The sequence below is a fragment of the Melopsittacus undulatus genome, chromosome 6 (assembly GCF_012275295.1).
Source record: "Melopsittacus undulatus isolate bMelUnd1 chromosome 6, bMelUnd1.mat.Z, whole genome shotgun sequence".
NCBI lineage: Eukaryota > Metazoa > Chordata > Aves > Psittaciformes > Psittaculidae > Melopsittacus > Melopsittacus undulatus.
The window spans coordinates 77,942,417-77,967,632 of record NC_047532.1 but is presented as its reverse complement, the minus strand read 5'-3'; the positions used below and the strand labels follow the sequence as shown (position 1 = coordinate 77,967,632).

At 36.6% G+C, this 25,216-nt stretch overlaps 1 protein-coding gene across 4 annotated transcripts in view; it reads left to right on the top strand.

The window, feature by feature from the left end:
* Nucleotides 1–24,837, top strand: part of DIAPH2 (diaphanous related formin 2) — a 232,578-nt gene extending 207,741 nt beyond the window's left edge. For all 4 annotated transcript variants that reach the window (XM_034063587.1, XM_034063586.1, XM_031048216.2 and 1 more), the window contains one exon: nucleotides 20,270–24,837. In XM_034063587.1, coding sequence (XP_033919478.1) covers nucleotides 20,270–20,334 — 65 coding nt within the window. In that variant the 3' untranslated portion in view covers nucleotides 20,335–24,837. The remainder of the gene's footprint in view (nucleotides 1–20,269) is intronic.
* Nucleotides 24,838–25,216: the final 379 nt, after the last annotated feature.

The following is a 25,216-nucleotide window of genomic DNA, read 5'->3' as shown; positions in this document are numbered from 1 at the left end:
GCTGAAATCGCATCAGAAATTTAGGCATAATCAAGTTAAGGCAAGATAATCAAGTGTTCTCAATCTTCCACTTCCCCTCTGCCCCGCTCCATTATCCTTGCACAGCTCCTCTTTGGGCTTTCACCTGAAAGTGATGGGAGATAACCTTGAGATCTTATGATTTATTTACTTCTCCATAATCCAGGGAAGCTGTTGACCCCATCACAGTGCTGACTGCAGTCTCTTTGGCTGTATCTGTAGCATGGACAGATGTTTGATGGCATTTTAGAGTCTTGGTCCATGTGTTCACTGCATCTGCATCCTGATGCATGGTGTTCCTCTGGGCACATTGGAAGGAAACCCAGACTCACGAGCTGGAAGTGACCTGGTTTATTCTCTTCTGGGTACCTCAAATAAAATGAGTAGGGTACCTCAGTGAGGAATGCATCTGCTCCACAAGCAGGATGTGGCCAGCACATGCACTGTGGATGCAGGATTGTAAAACGCTGTAAAGTAAACACAGCCAAAATCATGGAATCCTGCACCATATCCATTGGAGCACTTGGAGCTTATGTGTTACAGGGTCAATCATACCTAACTACAGCTATTGTAGTTATGAATGTTATGAATAGTATTATACATCTTTTAAATTCTGCGCCATTACTACTAGTTTTGTGCACTCAGGAACTGATCAGGCAGCTAGACTGAATCCTGGTTCTACCCTATCTTATCACTGAGTCCTCAGGAAGTGGTGAAGATCCCCTATCTATAACTTCAGTTTATTTTTTTTTTCAATATATGCTTTAACCTGTGGGCTATGTTTAACTATTTTAAGACAAAGCTAAATATTATGTTTGTTTGTTATTATTATTATGTACAATTATTTATGAATCTCACTGAAGATTTTGGCTTAAGCTTTGAACAGATTAGAATGGTAAATGGATAAAACTCCTTTTCCTATTTGAAAACTATCACTGAAACCAAAGCCTTGCATTTCAACTGCTGAGATTATGGATGTAAAACTAATGACAATCCCAAAATAACTAATATTAACACTTATTATTTTGAATCCTTGATATGTGCTGCCAAGAATCAGGGAGTTATAGGTGTGAGAAAGGGTGTTTGGTTTGGAAGGAAATCATCTAGTACAGCCTCTTGCTGGAAGCAGGATTATCCACACACTGGATGGAGTCAGCTGTGACTTGTCAAACCAAGTCCTGAAATCCTGCCTGACCTCCTGGGTAACCCATTCTAGTGCTGCCCTGAAATCCCAGCACAGACAGTTTTTTCCTAACATTGAAGCTACAGTTTTGACTCCTGTCTCTTATTTTACCTTCTGCCGTGACCAAGAAGCCTTTGATTCAGGTTTTGTGATTCACCTTCAGGCAACTGAAGGTTGCTGTTAGATTCCTTCTCTTCACAAGAGCAAACAAGCCCAACTCCCTCAACCTTTTTGTAGTTCATGCAAACAGTTATCTTCTAGGTCATCTGAAAAAAAAAAGCAAGACAAAAACTGAATTTTCTTCCTTTTGTAAGGAAGAAATATAGAGACTGTGTGATATTAGTAAATTTTGGGGGTTGTACTTAGAGTAAATTTTGCAAAAGCAAGGGGTTGATAATGTAGGAATCAATGATTTTAGTGTATTATCTGAATATGGTAAATATTAGTATTATAGGTATAATATGTATATAATCTATAAACCTAAATTCTGTAGGATAAGAACTAATGTTTAGTTACATCAGTTGTCAGTTACAGGTGAGGAGATCTTTAACTGCATAAAGTCAAGACTGGATGTGATGAAGCCATTTTCAGTGTGAGAGAAAGATAGGCAGTTTACTGCTGGCTGAACTGCCAGGAGTAGACCCAGAGTATCTAGGGGCTAAGTGGTTCTCTTAAATGCTGCCTCAATTTGATCTTAGATTTTTCAAAGATACTAAGTGAGATTTTCAGCACCACTTAGATGTACAGGGAAGATTTCTACTAGACATTGTATAGTTTAGAACTAGCCCATTCTTGTCATGGTTTGACTCATTGAAGGATGTTAAGTCACAGTACCCTGTGGTTACTGATGGGCCTTAAACTAGATCCTCTAAAAGCTATTATGCACCAATGTGAAGTTTGCCTTTCCTTTTTGTTGCTGCTCCAAGGCATAGTCACTGATAATGATATAAAGATTGATCCCCACATAATAGTCCAATGTGACATTTCCCCAGTCTGTGTGGGGTAGGTGAAGGCTGCTCTAGTGCTGCTGTGTTCTGTGCCCATCCTTTCCCTCTCCTCCTTATGTTGCAACCAGCATCTATGTGCTCAGACTGTTGAGATTTCAGATGGTAAATATTTTTGTTGTTCTGTTTCGGTTCAATATGGACCCAAATATTTTCCCACTGCTGTTATTTTATACACCTACGAGCTGTAATATGTACAGAACTCAACTTGTTTCTGCCAGTTGTCTCTCCATTTATTCACCTTTCCTTACTGGAGTGGCTGGATCATGTTGCTAAATAGCTTAGGTGAAATTAGATATTAGATGTAGATTCTGCTGCTCTGCAAGTTAGCTATGAAGTTAACTAATGTTTTATTTACAAAAGTATGAGTGCTGTGCATTTAAGAGATTTCCAAATGCAATATTGCGAGGAAATGGCCTTGGTACGATGCAAGTGATTTTTCTTTGATTAATAGGTATGAAGATGCTTCCTTTTTTTAATTATTTTGGGTTTTTTTTGAAACCCAGGGGGTTTGAGGTGGCACAATTGAATATGCAAAACAGTCTTTCCAAGGCTTATATCTATCACCAATCTTAAGCAGTTAGCCCTTGGCAAACTGCAGGCAAAAATCCTGTTACATGTCCTCATTCCCACATCAAAATGATGAACCCCTCATGGCTATTGTTGCTTTGGTTTTGATTTTTTTTTGTGAAGATTCTAAAACTTTCTGTCACATGTCATTATTGTTCTCTAAGGAGATGGATGTTTAGCAGCATATTTAACCTTTTGTACTTCCTCTTATGAGGCAGAAATAAAATAACAGAAATAAAATAATTTGGAAAAATACAGTGTAATTTGATTGCAGACAAACTCAGAAGCATCTGAGAAGCTCAAGAATACAAAGTTAACATAATCTGTAAATATACATATGTATTTTGCAATAAGACACTGCAGTATACTGTTAACCCCTTAGTTGAAGCTGAGAGATCTAGTGAAAGCAAATGAGGATGACACTAAGATTCTCAGTAGTTATTGCACAAAACACTGCTGTTGTATCAGCTGTCTTGTGTGCAAAGTCTACAGGGATGCCTCTGGATGGGGAACAGCCAAGGGAAAATGTAAACGTCAGTGCTTAAAAACTTCATCTTAAGACTATTTTTATGACTGGGGGAAAGGGGAAGTTTTTTAGACCTGTATTTTTTAACTCATATTTCAGATGGCAAATGTTTTAAACTGCCCTACTATGAGAATGTTCCTAAAGAAGAATTAAATTTGAAAACTGGTTTGAAAGTTATTTGCTTGTAGTGCCTTCAAGGTACAAAAGCATCATTGTTTTGCTATGCTAATCAGTGTTCAAAGGATTACATGTGATAAATATAGGCAGTAAACATTCTTACTGAGCTGCTCTGAAGCTTATGACTTGCCAGACATCATACATGTAGTCATTACCTATGTTGTGAATAAAACCCAGAAGTCTTGGAATAGCAGCTATTTAGATTAATTACTATAGCATTTTTTCCAGTGAGACTTTGCAGACATAATCTCTTGTTTTTCTAAGTGATAAACTGTGTTTATGTGCACATACATAAACATGCAAACTTATTTTAGAGCATACAAGGCATTTTTATTTAACATTCAGAAAGCCCCTTCTGCGAACAGTCTTGTCATTATATCTGTGATAACGTAGAACATCAGTCACATCACACAGCTGTAGCTGATCACAGTGTATAGTGACCTTTCAGTTTGCTCATAATTAAGCTTAAGTTAGTAGACCTTTCAGCCTGTTGCAGATTTGTTTTTAAGGCCACCTGCTGTATTTTTCCTGTTTAAACTCTTGAATCATTACCTATTTTAAGGTTCTACTGTGCCCTGAAGGTACGGTGACATTTACTAATCCTTCCTACTGGACTTGCCAGACATTATGGCTATCTCACGCTGTGATGGACTTCGAAGTGCATAAGGCTTGATGTTGAACTGTAACAAACCAAACACAATAAATCAAATTGCAGTTAGCACTTTTGACTCTCTTTTTACTGTTCATGCATCTGTGTCTTTCAAAGAGCATTTGAATGCATTCTTGTCAACAATTTTAAAAAGGCATATAAAAACTCTGCATACTTCAGAGTTTCTGTTTCTCATTTTTTCCCCTTCTGTATTATAGATATCATTTTCAGCCCTTTGCAAGCATGCTGGTTTATGAAATAATAATTTGTCTTAAACTGCAGTCAGTAGCACACTTGGAATCTAAGTGGTAAAATTTGCATACTTTATAAAAAAAGTCTCTATAACAAATTCTGTATTAAAGCTTTTGAAAGTTTTTCGTGTACAGTTTGCTTCTCCGTTACTGCTGAGTAGGATATTCCAAAATCACAGATGTAAACTTCATAGAATTAGAAGAAAAGATTTTTCAAAGTTCCCATCTTCATGAAAAATAGTCTGTAGAGATGCCCTTCTCTGCCCAAAGCCTGGCTAGCTTGCAGGTCAAATTGTTAAGCTGAAATGCAGCCTCTCTTTAATTTACTACTGGTTTTCTTGCCATTTTCTGATTAAATATTGGGCTGGAAAATTGGAGACATTTGCTAATTGATTTTTTTCCATTCATTATAAACAGTTGATGAAGTAGTTTAAAAGCCCAGTGTCATTTGTTCTCTGAGTGTACAATATTGATTCCTTGAGTATCTAGTACAGGAGAAGTACTTGGACATCAACAAGAATTATCTTCAGTGTTCAGCAAAGTCTCCATCCTGTTTTGTACAAAGTGCTGTGTAGAACATCTAGTTAAAGAAAATACAAACAAAAAAGGTACCGTGTCCTTTGATCAAAAGTTGAATTCAACAAAACAGGCTTTGCATTGTGTGCTCTGAAATGCAATTCATTATACTTCTGGTGGACAGTGGATAAACTCTTTGTGATTTCATTGCTTTGGCTTTAAAAATAAGCAGGATTAATTGGCTTTAAGAGAAGTCTTTGGCTTTAGGAGTTACAAGAAAATATAAGGAAGAGGGGGGTGGTAGTTAAAAGTCCGCAGTGCCTAGTGAATCACAAGTAGGTGTAAACTGTTAACACACTGACTTGGTTATTTGTGAAGATGAAACTAGTTCATGCGTAAAAAAATATTCTCTGAGATGAAATTGCAGGAGCTTGTGGTTAAAACCGTTTACATTCAGCAAAACATAATTCTAAAGGACATTGCCAGCTTCGGGCAAAAATATCTGATAGATTAATGTTATTTTAGTGGCATTAAGGATATATTTTTATAATCATTTCACCTGGCAGCAAAATTTAAGTTCCTGCTCTCTCCCATCCCAGACAGAGGCTCCCAACTTCCTTTTCTTCCACCTAAATTCCTAATTTCTTTGTGTGGAAAAGCTAATTGTAGTGTGGGACAGTAAACTAGATTTCTGAAAGAAAAGAGGTGGATAGAAAAGTAATGTTTATTTTGTGGAACAAAGCATTCTTTTCAAGTCTCTCCATGTGACAGTGAAAAAGTTGACCCGACAACCCTTATCCTTATTAGCAGATCAAGTCCTCTGTGTTCAGAAGATGCTTAAGGCCAAAGTTTGTCCCTGAATGACTTGCTTGCTTTTCTGCACTCTCAGCAGTGACCTGTTGTGAGCCTCTTCTGCTACCTTATCCACAGCCAAGCCACCGTTGCACTATCCTTCCCTTCTGTCGCTTCAGTCTGGAGAAGGGTAAAGAGCAGAATTTAAATTCCACAATCTTCCTGAGCATCTTTCTATAAGGTGCCATTACAGCTTCCCATCCAGCCCAGGAGAATGTGAGTGTGTTTCTTCAAGCTTTACATTCACACACATTGCATGTACTGAACAGGAGGATAGTCTTAGTCCCACTGCATCAGGATAGAGACTCAGTGACTCTTTCCTTTTTTCTGAGATGGAGTGACATGGGGAATGGTCTGATGCTTACCTAATGCTGTGGTAACAATTCTATCAGTCAAAATTGTTAGAGGAACAGCTGTATAGCCATGTTTTGAAAATACTGGAAGCACAATCAGGTAAAAATGAGACTGATTCATCCACAACTTCAAGCAAAACCAGGTGCATGAGTAGAGTGGGCTCAGTGTGGAGAGGAAGTTGATGGAGGACTCCAAAAGATTTGAAGAGTCTGTGTAATAGTTGTGTCTTATATTCTGTGGTGAAAAAGGCTGAGAATGGGAGAGAAGGTTGAAATTAACAGGAAGAGGAATTAAGCTTACCTTATAATTCTTATTAAGGAATTAAGGGAAAATAGTTGAGATACTTTGTTTTTCTTACTGTCTTCATCACCGTTGGAACCAAGAGAGTTCAGTCATAGGAAATCATGTTCTCCTGTAATGTAATCACGTGGGGGAACATATAACCAGTCCTTGTATGTTGTGCTTCAGATTCTTGCTGGTAGAAACATAAATGACAAAAGCATCTAATGACTATTTATTAGCTAAACAAAAAGGTGAGACACAGGATTCCTTATGGTTATATTTGTTCCCTGGAATTTGTGGTTTCTGGCTTGTGCAAGAGTTGAGAAAGTACAGGTGATTTTTCTATTCCCGCTCAGAATAGATCTGCTGAGTAGTTCTCAGGTCCCATATTCATAGTTGTATATGCAGCTCATTTTCAACTGTCAGTGCAGAAACTGGAGTATGGTGTCAGTGTTATCTTAAAGAGAATTTTTACATAGTGCAAGTTTAGCATGTCAGGGAAGAATAACTGATAGATAATGTCTTAAGGAAATTAATAACTGACAAAAGAGGTCAGAGAACACAGGAGGATTGTGAGCAATTGATATGAAGTAGTTTAACTTTCAGAAACAATGGAGTAACCAAGAGAGACTTAAAAGCATAGAACAGGAATTCTGGCTGCTCAGTGGAGCTGAAATTCTTCAGGGAACAGTAGGGCAGTAAAGCTGCAGGGAAGGCAGGCTGCAGGACACAAGTCAGCAAACAGGTAGGTGTCAATAAACAGCAGTCCTGTATTATCTTAATTAAGATTAGGAAACTAGATAAACTTGGTTAACTCCAAAAGGACAGAGAGGAATCTGTTTATACAGCATCTCCAGGAGAAAAGACTCCAGACTGTTGTTAGAAATGTTTTGGATGAGTATGTTATTTGAAAGAAAAAGGTCATGCCTGAAGTTATGAAGGAAGCACTAATTTTCTGTTATAGTCAGCACGTTACTATCATTTTGCTCTGATAGCATTCATGTGCATAAATATGGTTTTATTCAGATCTGAATGTTAGCATTCGCATTTGGATATAGTTATTTTGGAATCAAAAGGATAGTTAAAAATTCATGGGGAAAATGTTTCTTGTTTAACTCATCCATCTATTACCTACCTCTGGACTCTGGTGGAAGATAAATTGAACTCAAGGTGCTTAAAAGACAGCATATAAATATTTAACAAAATATTCTTAAGACTGTTTAGGCAATATTAAGGTTGTATCCAGTACCTGAGAAAGCCAATGGCAGTAACTGTTAACCTTGGCACTTCTTGCACTGGAGCTTCTTTTCTGGTAAGTAATTTCGTCAGAGTTTGTAGCTTAGGTATTAAGAGGTTGAAAGATGCCAGTTTTCTGGTTTTGACATTTGCCCAGAGAGTGCACCACCTGTGGCTCATGATAAGGTTACAGTCCTGTTGTACACATCTGTTAACTGGTGACCTTGAGAGCATTTTTGGTAGGAATAGTGAGATGAAGAAATCTTTGTCAGAAGAGCTCCACTTCTTTTTAATTCTGGAGCATTTATTTTCTTTTAAATCAAATAAAACTGTTATTTAAAACTTCTGGGACTTGCACTGAGAGCTTGCTACATATTCTTGTTGCTCGTGGAATGTGGTTTTTAGTGTCTATCAAGCCAGACATGGTCTTGCTTTTAATACAGATGATACCATTTTTTAAGGCCCTCTTCATAATGCTTAACACAGGCTATCAGCATTGTCACAGCTCATTGCTTAGTAAAGGAAGGGTTTGTAGTTATGCATCTGGGAAAGGTAGAAAAGCTTGCCCTCAGAAAGAAGTTTTCCTGTGTATATAGGTATTTTGCTTCTGCAGCAGTTGTGCCCACATTTATGTAATTGCATTTTTTTTTCTAAACAGAGATTCATTTAGGTAGTCACACTCAAATGGAGATAGTACTTTGGTGTATGGTCTTAAAAAGACCTAGAATTTTTAAACCTCTTTTTAGGAAGCAGACAATCAGAGCACACCTGAACACCCTTCTCCCCTTACTTAGCCTTTGAAAAAGGGTTGTTAAGGCAGTCCTAAATACTCACAGGTTCTTAGAATCCACCTGAAGAAGGGATGCATGTACTATAATCTCATGTTACCCCTGCCCTTCTTCTTTTGAGGTCCTTGCTATTACATCAGAAGGAGCTGCGCTGGTGGGGAAGGGATGCCATGGTAGATTTTGCAAGCAAAATAGATCGGAATTATAGCCTCATCAGGTGTTCATTTTGGTGTGCCACTAATCTGAGAGAGTGGTTACTGAAACAGCACAGGTGACACTCCTCAGATTCAAGTATTAATAAGCAGAAGCTATTTTGAGCTCTTTAATACAAACTTGTTGCCTTCTCACAGCATTAACTGCTTCTGTATTTCAGTTCTTTATATGAACATAAAGGGTCAAATTCTGCTTTATGAGGTCTCATGTTGAATCATAATGGAGTTGTCTGTGCTCAGCCAAGAAAGAAATTAGACTCCTAAGTTCCTAAAAGGTGTAATATCTTACCTCACAGTCTGCCATGTATAGTTTCAATTACTTTCTTGTATGAATTCTTTCACTAAGCAGAAGTTTCACATTCACATAACCCACATATGCCTTTGTTGCATGTAATTTATAGTAAAAGTCACATATAGTATCCAGTTATTCTCATCTGGGGTGCATAGAGAAGTAACAGGTAGCAATGAGATCTTCTTGCCAGGCTGAGACAGGAGCTTTTCTTTATTATGTGACAAAGGGCACAGAAAAATGCAGCCTGTGCCAGCTGGTCCGACAGGAGTCATGTAGTTTTAGGTTTTCTCATGGCATATTCAGTTCTATTTAAATATTGCAAAATGCTGAATTGTAAATGCTAACCTAGCTATGAATAAAAAATGCTGATATTTTATTTAATCCAAAAATAATTATGGATAGTCTGCCTTTATTGTATTATTCAAAATATTTAACTTTACATGTAGAATATAAGTTATTGCAGAGTTATTTTTACATATATATATATATATATATATATAGAGAGAGAGAGAGAGAGAGAGAGAGAGAGAATTTGTTTCTGACACATAAAAAATACAGGAGACCGACTTTTGCAGGTTACAAGAGAAATTGCTTGTGATTAGAGCTATCGTTGTCTGGGTGTGGAGAAAAACTCTCCTAGCCAGTTTACATGCAGCAGCAGGAAATACTTGCTTTTGAGGAGTGTCATCCAACTCCTGTTCCAAAAGAAATTCCTTTACAGAAAAGAAAACTTTCTCTTTTTTCCCTGTCTTTGTATTCATTACTTGGATGTTCTATGCAAAGAATAAAACATCTGTGCATGGGAGATGTAACTTCCAGCATTTAAGCTGCTAACGGATAGAAATGGGCAGTGGAGGTGGGGTGATCCTACCGAGGCAAACGTGTTCTTATGCCACTCTTTAATAAAATATTGTAAGGACTAGCTAGAAAGCCTCCCCTTTGACTTTCATCTGTCAGGTTTTGATTGTAACTTTGTAAAGGAATTGCTATTGACTTCTATCAGGCAGTTTTGGAGAGGAGGTGAAAAGCCTTCTCTCTTGACTTTCTGTATGTTTTGTCAAATCGAATACTGGCAGTTGAAGTGCGAAGTGAAGGCTGATGTCAAAAATTGCCTTCAGCACAAGCTGGTGCTATTTTCTCACGACTTTCTTCTTTCTTAAAAGTATCAGATTAGATTGTAAAATGATGGCAATCTGGCTGGACATAAAGATGTTTATTGCAGGCTCAGCAGCCCTTACGTATCATTAGTGAGAGGAGGCAAGGGACAAAGGGACCACTCTGGTGTCAGTTTGATTCTTTTTAAGGACAAATGTATTCAGATGGGAAGATGCTAACTTTATGGCTGCATGTATACTTGAAGTTCAGAACCTATTACTGTCCTTATTTCTTTGTCCTGATTGTAACCTTACAGTCAACTCCCCTTCAAAGCAAATACAAATTGTAAGAGCACTGGTGTTAGTAGGAGACCTGGGAGTAAGGACATTTTGGAGGCTGTTTTAAATTACATTATTTATCAAGAGTATGGTTTATCATCATCAGAACAAGTCTGTTCAGAATGTGAATACATATTTTTGCACTGTCATACAAGTATTTCCATAACAGTAAAACAGCAGACACAAAATAGGGAAACATATCTTTTACATCAACAGATCTGTCTTCTCTGCCATGCAACAGTTTTCATTAGAGGATCTAATTTTACTTTTAAACAAGTGCTAGAAGTGTGTGTAGTTGTGGAAGGAGACACATTCTCTGTGTTTCAAGGTTTGTTGTTTTTGACCTAGTTTGTTTAGTCTCTGAAATTTGTTTCACCCTTCTGAGTCATAAGATATATCTTTTCACTGTATGTAAGATACCATAAAGGTTACAAATTAGAAGCTCAGGGTAAAATATCTGAATAAATGTAATTTATTGAAGTAGACTTTTTTTTCCCCTTTCTTACTGTTATTTAGACCCGACCTTCTTCCAGGATTTGGCACATCACATCACATATCTTGTCCTGTCTTTTTGGTGTTATTTTATGAAGTACTTTCAGTCATCTCACTTGGTTTAAAACAAATCATTCATGTCCTAAATGTTTCATTAGTCAGAATAATTAAGCTGATCAGGTCTGGGAGCATTGGAAGGAAAATAATAGGGTCACTGAAGCATTCAGGCTCTAATGGGAACCTAAGTTCATTCAGATATCAAATCTAATAATTGTTTTACACCTATATACACACTCCCAGTGAGCCAGTTCACATTAAAGGTTTAGTGGTACACTTTCAATACTCTGTTTCAAGGGAATTTTACTACTGTTTTTAACAGACTGAGTCGTTCTGACTTCTTTCAACTTTGTTGGTTTTGTGCATTGGTTGTACTTTAGTCGATTACTCCTGTTTTCCACTGGAAAATATTTTAGTGTGAGAATTTCTTACTAGAGGTATGATAAGAGTAATGTATTGCAAATCCCATTGAACAGCAAGCAGTAAAACATGAAGGCTGTCGGCTGATTGTTGCTGCTTTGAAACAATGTATTAGCAGAATTAAAATTTACTATATGCAATTTAACAGCATTCAAAGTCTGAAGCTAAGTTTATACACGATTGTGTGCGTAGCACAGCATAAGGATTGTAGGGATACTCAGAGCCGTGATTGCTGCTTGAAAAGGGCAATTTTGTAGAGATGAGGTAAAAATCAGTATTACTGTGTGAGATTGTATGGGAAATGAAGCAATAATTATAACTTCTCAGTTTAACTGAATTCTGTGACAGATCTCCATGAATGCCAGCGGTACAGGCTGACACAAAAATACAAGTAAAGTTTATCATGAAAAAGAATAAAACAGTACTGAGTAGGAAAATGACAGCTATTCATAGCAGGTTTCAGTGAATGCCAGGCTCAGATGCTGGTCACAGGGCTGTTTGTCACTGGAGAGGATTTGAACTGATGCAGTCGTTCCTTTTCATCTTCTTTTTGTTTTCTCACCTTTGTAAGTTTAGTTCTCAACTGAGAATCCAAAGTGAAAAAGAAATGGAAAATGGCTGTATATGTGCCTGCACTGTACTGACATGAGGGCCTATTTTCCTCTGTAATTTTAAAGGCCAATTATCCTTGGAGGAAAGGAGAAAAATAGATTGATTTGTCTTGTAACCCCTGAGGCAGGCATGTGTTGTCTCAAACTAAGGCTTTTCCATTTCAGCTCATGTGAAAGAGCTTTCCATGCATATCCCAAGTGGTCCTATTAAGAAAGAAAGCAAAGTCAAATTAAAATATAAAATAGATCATTTAAAGGTTCAAGAAATCTTGGCTTATTGCACTAATTCTTTTTTGTTTTTTAAATCTTTAATGCCTGGAATAAGCCATAGTAAAATTTATTTTAAATAGATTACTTGAAAATAGGGTTTACAAACCCATATTTTGTTCTATAAATACTTTGTTAGGTTCTCTTCAGCTCTGAATAGGACTAATATTTATTTGCTTAATGGAATTGTGATACAGATGGTCAACATCCTCAATTCTGTTTGCAAAAGTGTTCCTTTTATTTTGTTCCCATACTGTATTGACTGTGGTCACAGCTGGATTGCGCTGTTAGTAAATGTCATCACACAAGTCATTTAACATTAAAACTTCTCAGCGTTCATTTTTAAGGCATTTTTATGTATAACATAGAACATAAATTGTTTTTCTCTGCATTTTCATACAATTCTAGGGCTACGATTAACAGTGCCCAGCAAGCTAGGTGTGTGGCAGCAGTAAGATTAAACATGTCCTTCCCTTCTGAGTGTCAGGACTTAAATCCTTTAGCTGTCTGTATTTTAAACTACGCTCTGTACTACAGTGCTTCCAGCTATTAACAATTTTGATTTAGCAAGTTAAACATCCACATTTGTTTTCAATGAAAAATTGTGCATGTAGGCTGATCTGGAAAGCTTCTTAAAATAAAGGTGCTGTGTGTTACGGAAGCACGAACTGGTTTGGGTTAGAAAGGACCTTAATGCTCATCCAGTTCCAACCATTGTCTTCTAGACCATGTTGTTACAAGCCCCCTCCGACCTTCCCTAAATGACAGATCTAAACAACTAACACTTTTGAATCAAGTATTTTTGATGAGAACAGGTATCTACATGCAAATCTGTCTTGCCTTAGTGCTTATTATATTATGATGATAATTTTGGCACTCCTGACTTGTGCAAATAACTCAGGAGAGGTGTGCCTGCTTTTTTCTAAGGAGGAGCCATGCAGTCTTGAGAGATGTCCTCTTAAGTCTGTTGCAGTCCTTCTGTCTTAAAAATCTCTTCAACAGCCATGCAGACTCAGTGGGTTTTCATGATGCCTTTATAATTCATGTGTTTCAGCCATTTACATGTGCTCTCCGCTTTTGAGGGCTTTAAAAAGCAAAGTAAACCTACTGTTTCTTTGGCAAAAGGGTGGGCTTCTTTTTCTCCATCATATTAACATACACTGTGTATATGCTGAGGTCATCACTAGGCTTTCACATGGAAGTCTGGGGCTGGACCTAAACCAAACCAGTCTTTATAGAATTTGACCTCACAGTGACAGGATTTGCTTGAAACCTAAATATTTTCTTTTAAATTGATGCTAAAATAACCAGTTTAGCTGTCATTTAAGGTTGATTGTCAAGCATTAGAGATTCTGTCGGGGGGGGGGGGGGGGGGGGGGGAAGCTGAGACCAGGGATGTTATATCACTTGGTCTTCTTGATCTTTTCTCATTTTTTGTTAAAAAAATATTAAATCTGAATGAATGTGAACTGACCCCACGTGTTGGTTATAAAGGATCTAGTTCTGATTTTGCCAGGCATGTGTAGGGTGACCGTTGAGGTTGAAATAAGTGTTTAAAAAACTAAAAGATTAAAAGAAAACATATTAACTGTACAGTTTCCTTAACCCAGTTAGAAAACTATTTTATTTTCTTGTTTCATTTATTTGCAATAAAAATCTTCTGGAAAGTGCTGTCTATTGCAGAAAGTCCTTTCTGAGGTATTATTTTGGCAGTATTTCTCCCATAACTGATTTTTACCTCGTTGCTTTTTTTTTCTATATAGGCCACCCATTTTGAAAGATCAATTTGAAATCAAATCTCACAGAGATGGACTGAAACTTAACAGAATTTAGGTTAGGAGAGCTATTTTCTCTCAAAGTGCTGTTGCGCAAAAGGACTTTGTTCTAGACACCGGCAACAGTTTTGAAGTTCTTAATTTCCTTGACTGGCTTATTTCTCAGTTGGTATTCTCTAATAGTGGCATATGTACAGGCCAGGCACTAGAGAGAACAGTGTTCAGCTGTGGCTGGTAAGGACATGTTGGAGATTGATGGGTTTCCCAGCTGGTTTACACTATATCAATTGTGCTTCTATCTTATGTTCCATCAATTCCATTTTCCAAATAGACTTACCTTTCATTGTTGGTAATCCAAGCTGATGAAGGTACATGAAGTCAATAAACAAAGATAATAAAGTTAATTCTTGTCATGGCTTGCTCTTGAAAGCAATTGATAATACACTGTTACCTCAAATGACATTGTAAGCTGGCTTCAGTTTTCCCTATGCAGAGATGGCTCTGAGAGAAAACCAGAGGCTACCCAAGCTGCAGTGATTTAAATATATTCTAGCTTGCCCAGTTTTAATCAATGACACAATATAGAAAATAGTTAAATCTGTCAGAAAAAAGTGACGCTTGTAAAATGCAAGTCAGATTTCCACATTTTTCCAAAGAAGTGTCAGTGCCATCACAGCCGCACTGTTTGTTCCGTGGAATTATCATCTGTTGTGACAGTTTATCCATTTAAAATGTTCTTAAATGACCAGCTTATGCATTTCTTGTGTAGTCATTCTGTACTTACAGGAAACTATTTTTTCCATGTTATATATTTGTGGTGCTTGCTGAAGTACCTGGAACTGCGTGAGCTTTTTTCTCTTGGGTTTCTTGTGAAAACAAGATGTGTTTCAGTAGGATTTCCTGGTGAACAAAATTTTCCATGAATAAATAAATAAATGTTTGATGGAAATGCTTCCACTGATTCCTGAAGGCATGGGCAATACAAATTCCCTTACAGCATTCATTTCTGCATCTTTTGCATAGTCAGAATTGTTTCAAAAGATGAAATGTTAAATATTCATTGTCAAATGTTCTGCCTTCTCCATATGGTCATTTTGAAGTCAACTCAAGCTGGTACCTTCTTTCCCTGAGCTTTAAACACCTTTCATCATTGTCAGTTATGGGAGGGTTAATTCTTTCATCCTGGGGACATCAGTCAGGAAGGAGAAAAAGTGTAAAAAAGGAGAAAGAACAAAGATGTGGTGACTGTGAAAGTTAATGGTGTGAGTTCTTTAAATACATTAGCATTTCAGAGTTCTTACTGCAGTCATGCCCTCCAGCTTGTACTTCAGCACAAGGGTTGCTAGCTGAGCACCCTGCACTGTACACTGCCCCTCTTCCAGTTTAACATTAACCTAATCAAAATACTCTGTTATTAATTTGATTAACATAGCGCTTATTAACTAAGACATCCTTTAAAATATATGTTGTCCAGGTATAGGGGTCCTGCAACCACTGTCTGAAGAATGCAGAACAGTTCTGGTAGTACTTATTCCTGATGCCCCCAATATTCTGTTTAGCCTTTTCTCTTACAACATTTAGGTGCTTTGCTTTCTGCATGTAGATTAATGTTTCAACCTTTTGCTTTATAAAAAGGGCAAAAAGTAATTATCTGCATCAGTCATCTTTGGCTATCGGGTTTGTGAGGGTTTTTGTGATTCTGGGAGTTCGTTATTGCTGGTTTTCTAATGCTAGCCAAGGGGTGCTGCAGTTATTTACATAGGGAGGAACTTACGTACTCTGCTGATGAGCACTCTAGGAAAGACTGCAAGGAGCTAAGAATTCAAAATCAGTCCAGTGATTGACTTGACTGCAGTAATTAAGGCACAAAGAGACATTTCCCATGCTTTAACTGGCTGGAAGAATCCTGGAGAATCAGTCACCTAGGGTACCAAGCTCAAGGTAGCAGTTTATAATACATTTATAATTTTAAATATAAGCCGTGTCAGAGAGAGAACTTTTTTTTGTGGTGGTTACAGGATAATGCAGATTCCAATCGAACCCCTTCGAGGGATGGTTTTGTAGACTCTTGTCTTTTCCTATTATCAGATATCTCAGTGTCATGACAGGTTTGTTCGATTGCACAACATCTCTATTGTTACCAGCATTGCTTGCTCATATATAGTAAGGTTTATAATTAGGAGAGCACAAAGTTACTACCTAGAGGAGAGGATAAGAGGAAAGCAAAATGGAAAAGTCACTTAATGTTAGTGTTGAAGTTCTGCGAAATACCATTAATTTTTCTGCTAATATAACATTAACGTGATAACAAACTACGGAACTAATAAAACTGTTGCAGCTATTGAGACTTCTCTTTTAATAACAGAACTTATGAAGGAGCATTAAGGAAAGGAAAAATACATTTTACAGAACATAGTTTTTGCAAACTATTTTCCTCTCCCCTACCAGTGTGTTTTTTAGTTAATTGTAATTTCTAATGCTTAATACATACAAAGTATAAGGGAGAAGGTCTTAAGGGTGAAGTTGGCAAATTCCATACAATTAAAATACATTGTCTGAAAATAATTGTTCAGATTTTTTTGCTTGCTTCATGACATATATTTATTGTATTTATACACTAAGTTTATTGGTAGGTTTGTTTTTTGTTTTTACATCAGTAGATTCATGTTACATGGTGAATTATATGTACGTAGCAAAAGCATCTCTACGAATATCCTGCATGTTTTAGATATCACTTATTCCCATCTTGGTACTATGCTGAGTACAAAAACACTTGAGCAAGTAATTGTTGCTATAACAAAGTCCATATATTTCTTCCAATGTAGGTGTAAAGTTTGTATGGTCAAGGTTATATTGTTATATTATACTGTTTTAAGCCTTCCTTGCTCTACTTTCTACTGCAACAAGAAAAGATCTGTTACTTGATTGAGAGATCACCTTAAGTGCATGTATCATTTTTGAATAGACTGTGATGTCTGTAGTAAGAGCATTGTGAATGTTTCCTACATTCCCTAGTTCTAAAAGAGATGGACTTCTGACATTAAAGAAACAAAGTTTTCAACACATGGGTATATGGGTTACCCAGAAAATGTGACTGATACATGCAGAACATGTTGCCATGTTTTCTAGTAATGTTTACATGCTTCTGAAGTGTAGACCTGAGACTTTTGGCAATGATTTGGGGCTTAATTTTACATACTGTTAGCTTCCTGCTACTGCCTTTTATTTTCCCTCCCTTCCTCTGTAATACAAGTGAATGGTTTTACCGTGTATTGATGTTACATGTAGTTTTATGCTAGAATAGTCACAGTTATGTTTATAAGCCAGTCTTATTGTGTGTTCTGTTCAGTATGGTCTGTAACATAAATAAAAGTAAATACAGCTGTTGGAGATAACTGAGTATATATGTTGAAAACATTATAAATGTCATGATTTTAAAAGCTTGTGCTCGAGTCACTGAAATACCAGCCCAAGCCACTTCCTGATTCTAATATGAAAGCCTTTGTTTTCACCTACTATGTATGTTTATACATACGCTTATAAATACACAAGCACAGTTTACATCTAGTGAAGGAGCCTGTATGCATCTCTATATATATGTACACATCCTAATGTTTCATTTTTTAACCAGGTGTAAATCTGCACCCACACACAAGGTGGCTTGCAGATCCACCACTGAATAAAATAGGTCTCTTTATAAAGAAGAAGAAATACTTTAGTTTTACCTGCAAAATTTTCAGGTACATTAAAGCTTTCACACTGATAGTATATAAATCTAATCTTCACATTTTTTATAATGAGCTGAAAATGTTATCAAAGTGTAATTTATATCCTACCTGCTTTTCCTTTAGGAAGAGTCACCATGAAGCACTGTAAGCTTTGCAAAGAAATTTCTTGCAGCTGCTGACAGAGATTCTGACTGATAATAACGGAATCTTTGTACCTCTGTTTCCTTGATTGGAAGAACCAGCGGTTCTTCCCAGTCTCTCTTGAATCTTTTAGATTTTAGATAGAAAATATAATTACTTGCATTTAAAAACTGGAAATAAATTAAAGGAATAGATCAGTTCTCATAATTGTGAAAAAAATAGTTTGTTCGTCATCAGCTGAAGAAATGATAATGCTTCTAGATTTTACAGTTTTGTGTTTAAGTCCCAGCTCCATTGTGTAATTACAGGTGGAACTGAACTGTCATTTGCAGAAAATGCCTCTACCATAAACCAACCAAACCCAAAACAGAAAGGAGAAAAATCTAAAAATAACCACATATGAAGAAATCAGCAGATTTTAGACTCTCTTAGTCTGTTTTTAACCTGTACAGTTAACAATCTTGAAATTAAAACAAGAAATAGTCCACTGGTGAAGGTGCTTCTCCCCACTGAGACCAAGTTTCACTGTCATAGAGGAAAAGCAGCACAGCTGAGTTAATAATTTTGCTTTTTGGGTTTTAGACAGCATTTCTGTCCTTTAATTTCCAGGGCCTACTGACACTGCAACCAGTGTAGAGATTTATTCCCATGCAAAACAGATTGACTTAGGGTAATTTGAATACTTTATGCATGGATAGATTCATTAAGAAAAGGAGGCAAGGCAGAACTATAAAAAGAACTAATAATCTTGCTAAAGGAGCCGTTAATTCCCTATAGCATTGGAGACACTCATTGAACAGGGAAAAGGGAGGTTGGTTTTGCAGAGTCCATACAGTCTTCACAGTCATCCTCTGTTCTTTGTCCAGGAGCAGATTGCAGAGATTACTTCCTTTGTCTTCTCCAGAACCTTCTTTAATGTGCTTGGGCCGCTCCTGGCTTTGTTAGCTTAGAACAGAATCATAGACTGGTTGATGCTGGAAAGGACCTGTGGGTGTCACCTTGTCCATGCCCTGCTCAAGCAGGGTCAGCTGGGTTCACTTGTCCACGATTCTGTCTAGCTAGGTTTTGAGTATCTTTAAGGGAGACTCCACAATCTTCCTGGGTAACCCATTACAGTGTTCAGTCACCCACACAATAACAAAGTGGTTACTGATACTTGGGAGTAACCTCCTCTGTTCCAGTTTGTGCCTGTTGCCTCTGGTCCTCTAGCTGGGCACTGCTACAAAGAGCCTGGCTTCAGCCCCTTTCACCTTAAGGTATTTATATACACTGGTGAGATCCCACACTGGTCTTTGATCCAACCTTTCCTGGGACTCTGAGACAGAGACATTCTGTTACTAGCTTTTTCCACGAATGTATTTCTACCCATCAGACATGTTGGGATCTCATGCCTTATGCCTGAACCTTCAGCCTCAACCCAAGCTTAGAGCTTCCCCACAGAGAACCAGGAACACATGCTGTTCCAGTCTGTGCATGCTGGGAACACAGCTAAATCAGCTCATTTGGGAACCAGCTGAGAAAACCTGCCTGCCTGCAGTTTGTCTGTCAGACTCTGCTTGTGAAGTGACTGTTGGTTTAGAATATTCCAATACTATGGAAGAGTTCCAGACATATATTGTGAAACCCTGATGCTGTAGCAATATAGATACTGTACTCATGCAAAGAGCAGCAATATGAATATGATATGAGAGAATAAAAAGGTCAAAAGTAAGTAGTCATCCCCCCAAAAAAGTAAAGAAAATTTGTGTGGCATAACTGCATTATTCAAAAAATCAAAACCTCCAGAAAACAAAGTGAGGGTTAATTTTCTGCCCCTTTGTGTGTGTGTATGTTCACCACTTTAAAATTTTATTTTAAAGGCATTTAGGCCTGTGGCTGGTACTTCACGATTGTTTTCCTGCGATAGAGGCATTTATTATTCATTGCAATAATTACTGTGTAATATTTTATACTTAAAGTTGTTCACATTGCACAATCAGGAAATGCTTAGGAAGTGGCTGATTTAACTGTTCTATTTTTAACTGTGCACCAAATGATGTTGTACTTGTAGGCTTTTCCGCACCACACTGGTCAGTACATTCTCATGAAACTTAATGTATTTTTCCAGAGCTTCTGAACATAATTGTTTATAAAATAAGATTTTTACCCAGAATTTGAGTTATTGTGTGCTGTTTCCAAGGGGACAGTGTTTCAGGATTCTCCTAATGCTTTTATCACCCAGCTTCTCTGATCGAGAAAGTAATTTCTTACTGATTGCAGAACTCTTGAACTCAGTCTGGCAGCTGCAGTGTGAAACTTCTGTGATCCAGTCTCCTAGTTATTTATTTACATATCATTTGAAATGATTTTCTGGGCTGTTTGAAAACCTCTTGACATTGCATTATTCATATTGCAAATCTTACGGTGATTTCTTTTTTCCTCTCTTTGTATTGCAGATAACAGACGAGTGACTTTGGAAAGGTCTCGTTCTCGCCACAATGGAACAGTTGCAGCCGTATGATTCTTCTGATGCCAAAGAATTAGTGAATTGTTTTATTTACAGTTAAATGGATATACTTTGAAAAGAGTTTATCATCAAATTGGCAATGATCATAAAGGAATACTGGTATCGAGTACATGAGAAGATGTATAAATATTATGTATTTTAAAAGCTATTGCTAAATAATCCACATACTGTATCGTATCACCCCAACTACCAAGATCTGTAAACAGTGTTAAGCAGTAGGATATATTTCTTATTTTCTTATGTTCTTTCTTTCTTGTTTTTTGGTTTTTTTTTTTAACAATTCCTGGGTTTTTTTTGTTCTTTAAAGATGGCAACTTCCATGAACAGCGTTGGGGACTTTTAGGTTATGTTTTATATGGGTAAGAAAATACAGATTTGTTGAAAGAATACAGCTGTGGATTCCATTTGCAGTTCTGATTTGGACATGAAAGGATAAAATAATAAAATTGAATGTTAATAAATTCAGAGATGAGCTGGTCTACATTATCACAATGTGTTTTGTAACCGTAAAAAGCAATGCATAGCCCCAGTCAGGTTGCTGAAAACCTTATCTCAGTGTAAAGCCTGGTGGATTCAGCTATTTTGGCTGCACATAGGATATACCACATATCTACATGTTTGGTGAGATGATGATGTATAGTTACTTATCACTGCTAAATGAATTTAAATGAAACAGAGCATAGGATTTTACCAAAATTGAATGGTGTCAAGGGCAGGATATGTTTTTAACTGTATCTAAGGAGGGATTTTTCTAATAATGCACTTATATATTCTTTATAAAGATATTTGGGGGAAAATAATGATTGTCCTATTTTAATTACGCTAAAAAGACCTTTGTGTAGGATTTTAGGGATGAGCTACATTATGAAGTTATTCAGAACTGCCTCTGAGTTTTTCCTCTGTTTCTCAGGTAAAAAATGTAGCGGGATCGCTACTGATGGATTTTAATGCTGAGGGTTTAGCAGCTAAGAACAGATTTTCTACCTGGAGCACTCTATAGCAGTGATCAATGATTGCAGCAGTCTGATTTTTTGGGAAGCTTCTCCCATTCTACTTTGTATACAGGCCCCTTGCACTGCAGTACCTCAGGTGAGCAGTCAGTTCAGTAGCTGACACTGTGTATGTTCTGCCACTCAATGAGAAACTATAGTTCCCTTTTCTCCCCAGACTCTAGTTGAATGTATAATGTGTTTGATGGGCAGGGCAGTCTTCACCATCCTTTTTACTAAAGGTTCATTGCTTATTTGGATGGGATGGAGGATTGCAAGTGGGGGTTCCAATGGAACTACTCCTGTTGCTCAGCTATGATATTTAAAGAAAAATAGGATCCTGTGTAGCAGATGGCACTTGTTCTCAAATTATTATTGCTTTTCACTGATGTTTATTGCCTGATGTTATGGGGAACTTTTTATTTTTAATGTTATATAAAGCATATTTGGAAGGTAAGGTGTCCCATTGTTTTCTGTGCACAAACTGCTAGCTCTAGAGGAGCATTTGATCCTGGGGCAGTGTAACTTTGCACTACTGCTTGAGCCAAGCATCTTTGTACAGTAGTCTTTTTGCTTCTGTGGTAAGATACTCCTAAGACTGTCTGACTAGTTTGGGATAAATTCTCACAGTTTCGAACTACACTGGTCAATCTCCAATTATTGTAAGAAAAGATTCAGCTCCTTTTCAATCTATTATTGAAAGAATTTTTACTGTATTCAAAGGAAACGGGCTTTGCCCATTGCTGTATCTTTAAACATAGGAATATGACTGAAGCCTAGTGAAATGTGTGCTGTCAACTACTACTCTTCCTAAACTCTTCGGAGTTTTTTGTGGTTTTAGTAACAAACTGAAGAGTTTTATGGTACTTCACAAAAACAAAATACATGCAACAGGATTCTGTCTCCCTGTTCATCAGTAACAGATACAAAGAATTATAACCTGTTTTGTCTAAGGTCAACATCAACCTTGTGTTGAAGCATAACTTCCTAAAATGGAAATACTACATTTACAGTTATAAAAATGTGCTTAATGTACAAAGCCAGTTTAAAAGGATTAGGTTCATAATGTCTATATAAATTTGTGCTACAATCAACAGTGTATTAGAATTCAGATTTCAAAATGAGCGTTTTGCTGGGATTTACAAGTATTGGTATAATCTTTATATGTACAAACTCAAAAGCTCACAACAGAATCTTTATACTGTAGCAGTAATTATTAGTGCACGAATCTTTCATTTCCATGGGTGGTTTTTTTTCCTTTAAGCTCTGTGAAAGCTGACTACAGATTTTAAAGAACCAAATCTTAGGGAAAAAAAGAAAAAGGCAAATCCAAAATAACATCATCTGATGCTTCTATTTTACTACTATTTTTTTCGTATTTGAAACATTTATATAATTTAATGGACATATCTGTTAGAACAAAAGTGTCTTTCAAAGGAAAACTAGTTTAGAAGATAATTTATGTAAATATAGGGTGCTCGTATTTATGAAGTCTAAAATATTTTCTGAAATTGATGCTGGTCACTTTGTCTTTTGATAGTTTTTCAGTCTATATTAAATTGCAGATATTTTTAATGTTTTTATTCTTGCTCTAATTTTCAGAGGTGTCACATGTTTATCTAGAAGTGTAGAAGAGTAGCACCTTTTTCAGAAATGCACTTGCCTTATTTTCTAATTTTAAAGAAAATGAACTATATCAGTTAAATTATATTTGTATTCAAAGTAATCCCAGAAAGAAAATCGCTGGAGGGTTCGTACATAAATTTCTCACTGATTATGTTTCTCTATATGTCCCCTGAGACATGGTGTTAACAATATACCAGCACATCTGTTTGCATTCACATTTTACCAGGTACAAGTACTGAAGAGAATTTTTTTGTTCTGATGTTACACTGTTTACATTTCTTAGTTTATTTAAGAGGAAGATACTCTTACCTTTACAATGAATTGAACTAAATTTGCAGTTGGTGTGGGAATGAAATGTTTAAATCATATACAAATATACATCTCTGTTGCTTAACTACTGGCTGTACAGATCAGAAATGTAAAGATACTAGGCATTTTCTGCTCAAGTTTCCTGTGGTTTACTGAGGAAAAAGTGCAACACAATTTGTCATGTATGTTTGTTTGTGATTCAACAAATCTCCTTTCCCGGCACTTAAATTATGGTTGGTTTAAGTGTTAATCATATTATGAACTGATGCTAAAGCCAAAAGAAAATTAGTGCCTCAGAGGGCATTGACAAACAGCTTCAGGAAGTATTCCCAGAAATACTATTATTATTAATTTGTTCTGCTTTTAGACAACCATGGTCAATATGAAGAATGTTATCTAAAATTATCTGCTCTTTCTGGAAAATTGAGATACAAATACAAGAATTCCCATATTTCCCTTCTGTAATATGCAAATAGTTATAAATATCTGTATATTTTTGCATTTTTGTGTGTGGTATATGTACTACCTCAGACAAATGCTGTAAAAACATGTAATGTTTTCATGGTTTCTAGCCAAACCACAATTCATCAGTGACCTACTTAAAATTCATCCCACAGTATACAAATGGTTTGCAAAACTGAGATTCTGGCTGAGTTTTAGGTTTGGCTCTGGAAATCTTCCTATAGCTTTCATTAAGAAAATTCTGCAATGCTCAGCTTTTGCATCCCTCAGGCAAATCCTGCTTTGATGGGTGAATTTACTACTTCCTACACTGAGAATGATATAGCTAGTAAATATTTAAAGCCGGTAATAGTTGTGTGGGAGCAAACTTACCTATATATGTAAATTGCTTCTTATCCATTAAACAAAGGCTTGGCTGAATTATACTTTAATGTTTGCCTTCAAATTGATGAGAGGCCAGGCGCAACAAACGCTAAGTGATGAAGCAGTGTGAAGCCCACCTCTCATGTGCCATACTGTATCTGCAAGTTATTCAGTTTTAAATAGGTATCATAAGAAACCTCGACATCTCTTCCTCTGCAGTACGTACACACATGCACACGCATGCACACAAGATGTAAATAAATGAACAAAAATCAAAGCAGATAAAGCCAAATCCCTCAGCTTCAGGTGTCTATTTCAGATCACATATTGCTTCTGTGCACAAGAGAGGGAGTTGTGTAAGCCTGTGAATTCTGCAGTCCTGCGAGTTGTCACTCAGCACTCACTGATATCATTAGAAGGATGCTAAAGGAGAAGGATTTTGTAGTGCTTCTTTTAGCACTGTTTGAGGTGATACATATGCCACAGAATGTGAACAATGATCTACTGCAGTTTAGTTGGTCTGCTATCATGCACCATTTGGTTTCCCTTTTGGAAGTCTCATGACTCCTGATGCCAACAAAAAAAAAAGAAAAAGAAAAAAAAAAGGTGACAAAACTCATGCATTTCTATTTTTTAAACAGCTCTGTGTTTGTATGTAATGTTTAAAATAGGAATTTGATGAAATCACAGCCTGGCCATTGTTAATTCATGTATTCTGAAAACTGTAATAAAGATCTCCATAACATGATTTTGCTAGGTGCGCCAATGTTTTGCTTGTTTATAGTGATTATTATCTATTGAGTCCCATCACTTCCAAATCTTATTTTGTTATATGAAATTCTCACACTGAAATTACTTTCCATTTTAGCTTACTGACTTTTTATGGATCTCTGTTTCTTTTTTCTCTGAGGTGTCAAGTATATTTGACTTGAATATGGGGGAAAAGGTACCTTTTTCTGATGAGAGGAGGACTTTAAATCCAAAATCTTCCCAAAAGTGTATAAAAACAAAAACCAAAAAAGCATTAAATCATGATGATACCACTTTATTTTTACAAAAATAACAATAAAAGGGAATCACTAAATAAATTCCATGGGTCCACATTTATTTTAAGTGGCTGGATTCCA